General features: G+C 29.8%; 1 protein-coding gene across 2 annotated transcripts in view; it reads left to right on the top strand.

Moving 5' to 3' along the window:
* The first annotated feature begins 384 nt into the window (after nucleotides 1-384).
* LOC145160532 (alpha-dioxygenase PIOX-like) overlaps nucleotides 385-10,774 on the top strand; it is a 25,170-nt gene continuing 14,780 nt past the window's right edge. The window contains exons 1-2 of one of the 2 annotated variants that reach the window (XM_079079772.1): nucleotides 385-661; nucleotides 741-1,007. In XM_079079772.1, coding sequence (XP_078935898.1) covers nucleotides 542-661; nucleotides 741-1,007 — 387 coding nt within the window. In that variant the 5' untranslated portion in view covers nucleotides 385-541. Of the gene's footprint in view, nucleotides 662-740; nucleotides 1,008-6,509; nucleotides 6,609-10,774 lie in introns of those variants that run through there. The other variant, XM_079079774.1, reaches the window with a different exon arrangement.

Raw genomic sequence — 10,774 nt, 5'->3', positions numbered from 1 at the left:
TCAATCATTCTGATCGCATGAACCTCATAAATTGATTGTGTTCTTGTTTTTCGTTATGGATTATCGCTTTGTGTGAAATCGTTTATCGTTTGTTGAAGTGCTTAAACCCTAACACATATATTAACTACGACATAGTTACATTAATGTATCTACCATCGAAAGTTGAAATATAGTATTTTGAAGTAAAACAATAATATGTTATGAAACTAAAAATAACAAGAATGACGTTTAAGTCGACTTTATTTTAAATTCGAAGTAAAAGTTCGACATGATTTTTGTATGCAATTTAATTATATGCTATGTTTACTATTATATATTTTAACCTATTCATTGATCTAACCCTTCTAGTGGTTTAATGACGTCTAGTTGTACAATCTCGAGTTAAAAAGTCGCCAATTCTGGTTCTTTCGGATACCGCCTTCCTGTACCAATCTCATCTTCATTTCCAGTCAATTTTTTATTATTATTTTGAAGACCCAAACACACAAACACAGCTAATATATAGGGCTATGATATTGTTGTAAGTCGCACCACCAAACCCATGATCCCTTTCATGTCTTCTGCAAAATCTCATCTTCTTTCACCTATCAAGAACTTCATCCATGCTGATTTCCATGGAGTCTTTCAAAGAATGACACTGACAGACAAAGTTCTCTTCCTGGTACGTATTCTCATGCTGCATGCATGTTGCTTAAAATCTTGATTAATTCCACACAAAAGTTGATCAATCATCTGTACAGAACGTTCACGGCGTTGACAAGTCAGGCATCGGGTGGCACCGTCTGCCGGTTTTCTTGGGACTGTCGTACTTGGCTATACGCCGGCGTCTTCATGACAAGTATAATTTACTCAACGTTGGGAAAACTCCTGTGGGTGTTCGGTTCAATGCTGCTGACTTTCCGTTCAGAACAGCCGATGGAAAGTTCACTGATCCTTTCAATGAAGGTACCGGTGGTGAAGGAAGTTTTTTTGGCCGGAACATGCCTCCTGTTGATCAGAAAGATAAGGTACGTACATTGAGATTAGTGTCGTGTGGATATTGTTAGTTCTGAATTGGCTGATAGTGATTATTCTAACTGCTACATTATTAAAATGTAACAAAGATACCAAACATATTAATAAATGTTAAAACCTTTTATACAATTAGTTATTATGATAATAAAATCAATAAAATCAATTTTATGTTTTTAATCTTAAATTAACTAAATTTTTAAGATGCTTGAAGACTAAAGTTTTAATTTTTTTTATTATCATGAAATCTTTAATTTTAATCGGAAAACAAATTTATCTAGTTATTTTATTAAAATTATAATAAAATAAATATCATTTTTTAACATCTAGAAATATAATTAGAAACGCTAACAAGATGCTAGGGGAAGGTTACAACACAACGGACATTGGATCTTCAACCGACTCTCCCAAACTAACCTTAACCCCTCTCTAGTCCTAGACTTGAGCCAATAAAAAGCAACAATTTTCACGTCTAAAACAAGTCAATTTGTTGTTAAAGACAATTCAATTCATGGGAAAATGACTTATAAGCCCAACGAAGTTTTCAAACTGTTCAAAAAACAAAGTTATGTTTTGTTTGTTAAAGAAAACCCAACGAACTTAACCTTTTGTCTAAAAAAGCTCAACTAACTTACACTTTCGTTCACTTCTCATTTAGGGCTAACCGGCTAATGAAAGTCAACGAATGACATGGCTTATGACGTGTAATTAAATATCGGAAAATGACTTGTAACACCAACGAAGTTTCAAGACCGTTCAAAAAACCCCAATCATGTTTTGTTTGTTGAAAAAAACCTAACAAACTTACGCTTTTGTTCAATTCTCATTAGAGGCAACCAGATTCATTACGTATATAACTAGTTGGCAAATGACATGCCATTATATTTAATGACATGGAATAAACATATTAGAATTGCACTTTATATATCGATTTAGGGCTTGGAGAAGAGAAAAACGAATGGCGTATGTGTTCGATCTCTTGTAATAGCTACTTCTTATTCTTCCTTTCAATCGTTGATGTCCAACTCAAGATCTACAAAGAAGATATTTGATGATGAAAAACCTTGTGGATGTTGACGCCCTTCTTGGATTTGGACATCTAGAACAGAGGATCATCTAGAGAAAAAAGTCCAAGGCTTGTTCGAACAAAGTTCAGGGCTTGTTCGAACAGATGGGTAAATGTAATTGAAAGCTTTATCATGCCCATATTCTATCTATTTGTTTGGTTTCTTTCAAAAACAAAATCTTATTAAAATGGACATGATAAAGCTTTCAATTACACTTACCCATCTGTTCGAACAAACCCTAAACACTATCTCTGGATGATCCTCCATTCTAGATGTCCAAATCCGAGAAGGGCGTCTACATCCACAACAGTTTGCATCATCAAATATTTTCTTTGTAGATCTTGAGTCGGACATCAACGATTGAGAGGAAGAAGAAGAAGTAGCTATTACAAGAGATCGAACATAGACGTCGTTCGTTTTTCTCTTCTCCAAACCCTAAATCGAGATATAAAGGGCAATTCTAATCTGTTTATTCCATGTAATTAAATATAATGCCATGTCATTTGCCAACTAGTTGTATACCTAATGAATCTGGTTGCCTCTAATGAGAATTGAACAAAAGCATAAGTTTTTAGGGTTTTTTTCAACAAACAAAACATGATTGGGGTTTTGTGAACGGTTTTGAAACTTTGTTGGTCTTACAAGTCATTTTATGATATTTAATTACACGTCATAAGTCATGTCATTCGTTGACTTTCATTAGCCGGTTGACCATAAATGAGAAGTGTAAGTTAGTTGGGCTTTTTTAGACAAAAGGCTAAGTTCGTTGAGTTTTCTTCAACAGACAAAACATAATTGGGGTTTTTTGAACGGTTTAGAAACTTCGTTGGGCTTATAATTCATTTTCCCTTCAATTCATATGATTCAAAAGATACCACAAATATGTCATGGTAATGACCCTGAGCATCATTTTTTCCTTCTTCATCCGCATGTAAGCAGTCTCATTGCACCACTAAATTATGGAGGTAGCATTTAGAGAAAACTCCTTCCACTAGCCATTAATCTTTGCTCTAATTTCCTTTCCCGACAAACATTCTAGAAAGAAATGTTCTTATGTTTCCTCTTTACCATTACAAGTGGTACAATGATTGCATCGAATATGGACCCTTTTTCTATCTAGATTACATCTAATTTAAGATTACATACATATAAAAATTGTTTAGTAGATGATAGTATTGATTTATTATCATTCTAAAAATAACTAGATAAATTTGTTTTCCCATTAAAACTAAATATTTTGTGACAATACAATTATAAAAACTTTAGCTTTCAAAGTTCAAACATCTTAGAAATTTAGTTAATTTAAGATTATATATATATATATATATATATATATATATATATATATATATATATATATATATATATAGACTTAAGTTCAAATGTTTCTACTATTTATTGTGTGCATGTACGATTGATTTTGGACCAATCATTTTAATTATTTTAAGAAAGTAATTAATGCATATTAAATGTTGAATATTTAATTAATACTCATTATATCTTCAACATTTAATATGCATTAATTACTTTCTTAAAATAACTAAAATTATTGATCCACAATCAATCCTACATGCACACAATAGATAGTTAGAACACAATAACCTAACCTTTTATATATATATATATATATATATATATATATATATATATATATATATATATAGGCCTAGGTTATTCTATTCAAACTAATTATTGTGTTATTGTATGCATAAATATGGGTCAATCATTTTACTTATTTTAAGAAAGTGATTAATACATATTATTGAATTAAAAATAATCGAAAAATATCATTTAGTTTAACTAGAAGGGTATTTTAGTCAATTAACATAGATTTAATAAAGGAAAATTGCATTTTTAAGGGATCATAGATTCTATTAATTTTAAAAATCCGATTTTAAGATTTATAATTATTTTAATTCGGACATTCTGACAAAATATGTTTATGAGTATACTCAAAATTAAAAATATTCTTGAACCATAAATAATAAAAATATTCTTGAACCTATTTCTTGATCATGAATTTAAAAACTTCTTGTAGAATAACAAATTCTTGAACAATCACTAGAAGAATAAAAACTAAAATTACATTATTTTTTATAGAATACGGGTAAAACTTGTTAATAATTACATTTATTGTTAAAGAATAAAACTTAAAAAACAATCAAAACCGGAAAGAAAACATCAAAATCTAACAACGACTAATACATTCTAAAAGAATAATGTGGTCCGTTTCAATTTTGTGGTCCGTTCTTCAAGCATCAACTTCTGTGATTCCAACAGAATTGGAATTCGTCATTCCATTCCAACAGAATTGGAATTTGTGATTCCATTCCAATAGAATTGGAATCTCACCAATATCATCCATTGAATCAAGAGAGCAAACAACCCATTCTGAATTGAACTAACGTGCACTCCTTTCTTCACTGCTAGCCTCGGACCACCCAAACACCAGCTGCTCCCTCTTGTTCTTCCTTCTTCCTTCTTTCCTGTCAAACAATCAAACCCATAACCTGATAAAAATTAATAACTTATCACCAATGCTTGATTCACAATTGTATAAAAAGATCATAGTTCACAATTGTATAAAGAGATCATAGAGAAACCTGATCAAATATCTATCCTTTGCTGAATTCCTTCTATATATATTTGTCACCTTCTTTTTTTTCTACAAACCCAATCGAATATGCACTCACAATTCTCTGATGCTTCTTTACAGTATGTAATTAAATCAATATAAACCATGTAATGATGTAAACTATAACAAAAACAAGTTGATTTTACCAGTCTCAAACTTTGCTGCAAGCATAATGAAGAAAGTTAACACACAAGAAGTAGTAGATGACGAAAAAGAGATCTTGAACGACCAGCCATTGCCATTCACCAAGCTTTTAACTTATGCAGATGCACTGGATTACACTCTAATGGCTCTTGCATCCTTGGGCTCCATCATCCATGGGCTTGCTTTCATCCTCCTTCATTAGCAAAAGGAGTATCAAACCTCCTTTGTTCTTCCCTCTCCTTCTCTTATCAAAAATCAAAGCCAAACACATCAGTGGATCGTTTTTTTTACCTGCTTTCATCCTCCTTTATTAGCTTTTGTCAAAACAAAAAGAAAAGAGTGAACAAGAAACGACAAGGCACTTACCTGTTATCGATTCAGAACAACACCTCTCGCACATCTGTTTTTCTCCCGTCGAGCAGCTGCCACCGAACCCCTTACCGAAGCTGATGTGGCTTATCGTCCAACCCCACGCACCTTTCTCTTCCCCCTCGCTTCTCACTCCCTTTCCCCAACCCCATAGAAGCGTCTCTGCTTCTTTCCCCTTCCTCTTCTTCGGCCTAAGTCGAACCCTGGAGGTCATCACCGACTGCGAATCGATAAGCTCAGCAACCATCGGACCTCCTTCCTTCGCATCTCACAGCCAGCGAAGAACAATTGAACCTTCGCTGCATCTACACGTCATCGATGCTTCGGCCTTGTAAAACCCCGGAGACGGCAATAGCGTCGCAGCAGGTGAATGGAGCGAAGGAGAAGAAGGAGGGGTTTCTGATTCCTTCGATCTTGTTCCCTTTCGATCGAATCCGTAAGGTTTTACAAAGTGACGTCGGTGGTAATTAAAAGGGAATAAATTAGGTTACAATCAACTAGCATAATTATAGGAAATTATTTAGGGAAATTATTTATAAAATTACCTAATTACCCTTATTTATTTATTTAATTATTTATTTATATTTTAAATTTTGATTGGCCCACATTTATGCATAAAAAAAATACATAGAGATCACAGAAATTTTTTTTGAATTTTTTTATAAATAATCGTAGCTTTTTCTTAAAATTCGCTGAAAATAAAAAATAAAAAATCAATTATTTTTTTTTATAAAAAAAAAATCAAAATTTTTTTCAGCGAATTTGTATAGAAAACTGCGATTTTTTTAAAAAAAAAAAAAGTTTTGTGATCTCTAAGTATTTTTTTTAATGCATTTTTATGATTTTTAGGATTTTTTGAGGTTTTTTTGTTTTTCCAAAGAATCATTCCCTATATATATATATATATATATATATATATATATATATATATATATATATATATATATATATATATATATATATATATATATATATATATATATATAACAATTACGAAATCGAAAACGCAAGAAAAATCTGGGCCACATATTTTCTTTTGCCGCAAAACCCTCATGCGTACTGGCGCGACAGAGAAACTTAATATTCATATGTGAATATATACGTAAATATATTATCGCATATTACAAATCTATCATTTAAGCGTTATAGTGTACCGGACGACGGGACAGATAATATTCATATATAAATAATCACTTGAAAATATGCATATACTTGCGCCGGTATGTGGGAAGGTTTTGCAGCAAAAAAAGAAACATGTGGCCCAGTGGTGGTTGCGTTAGTTGTGGTGGTTGCGTTAGTTGTGGTGGTGATGGTTTATATTCACGTATGGATATTAAGTTTCTCCGTCGCGCCGGTAAACGGGAGGGTTTTGTGTCAAAAAGGTATGTGGCCCACATTTATTCTCGTATTTTCAATTATATGATTGTTCTCATTTGAACATAAGTATATATATATATATATATATATATATATATATATATATATAATCTGTTTAGTAAATGATGATATTGAAAACTAAAGTTTTAATTTTTTTATTATCATGAAATCTTTAATTTTAATCTGAAAACAAATTTATCCGATTTAAATATTGCAAAAACAAAAAGCATATCCCATTAGAGTTAGAGGCTATTGTTGTTTGATTGATTAAATAATAATAATAATTTAATATTAGAATACATTACTTATTTTTATTGGTATGTTATCAGCATGTTACAGATAATTGATAAGTTAATTTATTTTTTGAGTTTTTTTAAGTTGTTATTTTTGTTAAGACAGAATATAGCTTATAAGTTAACTTTAATAAAAAAAAACTATTTAGACTAATTTTTCAGTAGCTTTTTAAAATTTCTTAAATATATCATTAATCAATAATATAAAAAATCTTCTAATTGTTATATTATTTTATTTTATATATTTCAGTTAGGTTATTGCTCGTATTTACCAAACATTATTTTTTTATCAGCTAGATTATAAGTCAACAGTTAGCTTTTCAACTACTATGTCAAACATAATATTAATCTCAAATGACAACTTACTTTCAGATTTTAAGCCAACATTTAACTTTTCAACTATTATGTCAAACATAATATTAATATCAAATGACAACTTACTTTCAGATTTTTTTGAAATAAGCATTTGAAATGCCTATTAGCAAATGTACCATTTTCTCTGAAATAAGCATTTGAAATGCCTATCAGCAAATGTACCATCTTTTTAAGATTGGTATTAACTATTTATTTTTCAATATTGATCGCTTAATATTCTATTGTGTGATAGCATGTTATCACCTAATCTCAATATCATTTTATTTGTGGTATACCATGTTACCACTACCTAATCTCAATATCATTTTATTTGATACCCTTAATAATATTTAACTTAGAACTTTATTATATTTAACCAACTAATATGTTTCTTAAATATACAAAATAAAAGAATTGTCTATTTTATTGTTTTTTAAATATTAAAAGTATATATTAGATTAATATCGAATAATTCATTTGTTTAAAGATGATAAATTAAATAAGAGTTACGAGGATAGATATATAATTATTAAAAAATAAGCTTGTGAAAAAGCTTTTCTAGTTAGAGATGATATTTAAAGATATATTTTTGACAATGAAGTCGGTAGATATTATATATCTGTCAAAAATAATAAGTTATAGTGATGGTTAGCCATTATAGATAGTGCTTATTTTGTTTTTTGTATTTTTCTCTTTAAACTCTATCATTCAATAATATTCAATATATATATATATATATATATATATATATATATATATATATATATATATATATATATATATATATATATAGCGAGAGAGAGTTGGGTTCAATTGAGAACTCATATATTTGTGAAAACTCGTAAACTAAAGATGGAGTGTTAGATCAAATAAGTTTTATTAAGGGCATGATCGTTATGCTACAAATCTTATTTAATGTTTATTTTTTTTATTGGAAACATTAATAGCAAGTCTTAAAAACTAACATAATAAATCCAATTTTCGTATTTTTTGATAAAAATAATAATCTTCGAATTTTTTTAAAGATGCAGATTTTTCATTTTTTTTAGAAAGTACTATTTAAAAACACATTAATTTTTTTAAAAATAGTAACTTTTAAAAAACTGTAAAAAACATGCAGTTCTAGATGCATATATGCATATTTCTGGTGCGTGTGATATATATATATATATATATATATATATATATATATATATATATATATATATTCACAGTTATCCATAAACGCAATAGTACATTAATTGTTTTAGTCGGTACAAGATAAAACAAAGAAAACAAAAAATACAACAAATATCAAAGTATCTAAAAGATCTTTATGTTCAAGAATCATTATAGAATAATATTTGCTAATAACATATGATCCTATAGGGTTACACATTATATCAAGTAGACACTTATTGATTATTTATTGGAATGTGATTATTAATTAATATTATTTGATTGGGAAATTATTATTTTATGAAAATTATACTTTTCAAGAGAAAAAACAACTAGAAACTCATAAGGTATGATTTATAAGTTGTGTACATATTTTTGGAACTATTGAAGTTCATGAATATTAATACTTGTACACATTATGAAATAAAAGCTAGTGAAAGTCACATCATTCTTCTATTTAGTGTGTAGGGTTGAGAGCATGCTTACATGCTGGAGATTGCTTGTGAAGCAATGTCTTACACACCCATAATTCCTTACATGCTTACATGCTTGAGATTGCTTGTGAAGCAATGTCTTACACACCCATAATTCCTTACATCGACATGCTTTGACTTTAAATGGAAGTATGTTCATTATTACATGCATACAAGTATATAAAGATATGAATGGCTAGTTGTTTTGTTGATCATTCCTTTTTTTCTCTCTAGAACCATGGATTCTTCTTCTTTTTTCTACTTGGTTTCTTTTGAAGAACTAGTGAGATAGTTGGTGATTAATAAGTGTTTCTCCTTAATATCAATTTGATATTAGTTCTTAAACGCTTAAGAAGCATTTAATACAAGAGGAGACTAACATCTTTGGTGGCTAACACTTGCTTAGTGGATACATATAGAGGAACTCTACTTTAGGTCTCTTGCCATATTTATCAACTGCCAAGCCCCACCTTGAGGATTCAAAATCTACAAAGGTTGTTATTATTTTCATTCTATGTTTGGTTTAATCTTTCTATGAATGCAAAAGTATCATTGGTGGGTTAAAATGGTTTTAAGTGTATTCGAATTATAAAGCTTTTGTTGTTGTTTTTAGCATTTTTAGAAAATGGTTTTTGGAATAGAACCAAACAGTATCTTCATTTCTTCGTGTTCATATTTTCATATTTTCTTCAATTTATCACTTTTTTGATCTTCAAAGCTCTCAACAAATTATTCCAAATCTACATAACATTCAAAAATAATTAACATAATAACATTTACAAAAATACATATGTGCATATCAATATATGCACAAATGCACATATCCAATGCATATGTGCATATGCGCATATCCACATATATAAGAACATTTATAAAATTATATGTTTTATATCCATAATATTTATATTAACATATGCACATGTGCATATATCTACATATGTAAAAAAACATTCATAAAGTATATGTGTATATCCATATATGCGCATATATTTATGCATGTATGCACAAACATATATATCAACAAATGGAAATATATGCATATGTGCATATATGAAAATACTAGAGGTTCGTTCTCTAATGGAGTCTTTTATCCTCAAGGCCTCTGAATTTGTAACTTTACCCTTTAAATTACCATCACCTGTGCTCCTATTATCTCTAGGTTTATCTGAGCTCACACTGCTTCCTAAACTTTCACCTATCTCGATACTAATAGGTTTTTAATGTATTCATATGAAATATCTTCAAACTCAGCTTGATTTTGTGCTTCCTAATGTTTCTTTTTTTCATAGGCTTATACAAGTCTTTCCTTATACAAGACACTCACGTTGAATACAACATCCCAACTTCTGATAACACTTTGATTCCCGTTAGCATATAAGTGGTACCCTTGTCATCCAACCCATAGCCTATAAAGTTGCACTTCATTACCTTAGCATTTGGCTTATCTCTCTTTGAGTCTTTAACCTTGACATACGAGACACAACTGTAAACCTTCAAGTGTCTAAGTAAAATCTCATGACCTTGACTTTCCTTTTATGGAATTTTGAACCTTATGGAGACTGAGGATTCTCTATTGATTAAATATGTTGATGTGTTGAACAAATCCGCCCAAAATATCTTGGGTAAACCTCCATGAAGTCTCATGCTCTTCACCCTCTTGTTCAATGTATGGTTTATCATCTCAGTTACTTTATTATGTTGATGTGACTCTAAAACCCTCATATGCATTTTGATTACATGGTCAGCATAGTAGTCATCTTTGTTGTTGTAATCGCCCTCATTGTCTGAACTGAAACACTTAATCTTCAAGATCATTTCATTCTCCACAGTAGATTTTCATTTCTTGAATGCGTTGAAAACCTCAGACTTCTGCTTCAAGAAATAAACCTGAAC

The sequence above is a fragment of the Lactuca virosa genome, chromosome 2 (genome assembly GCF_052849685.1).
Source record: "Lactuca virosa cultivar CGN04683 chromosome 2, Lactuca_virosa_CGN04683_v6, whole genome shotgun sequence".
Classification (NCBI taxonomy): domain Eukaryota; kingdom Viridiplantae; phylum Streptophyta; class Magnoliopsida; order Asterales; family Asteraceae; genus Lactuca; species Lactuca virosa.
Note: the sequence above shows the minus strand (reverse complement) of the source record. Positions and strands in the feature narration are given on the sequence as shown.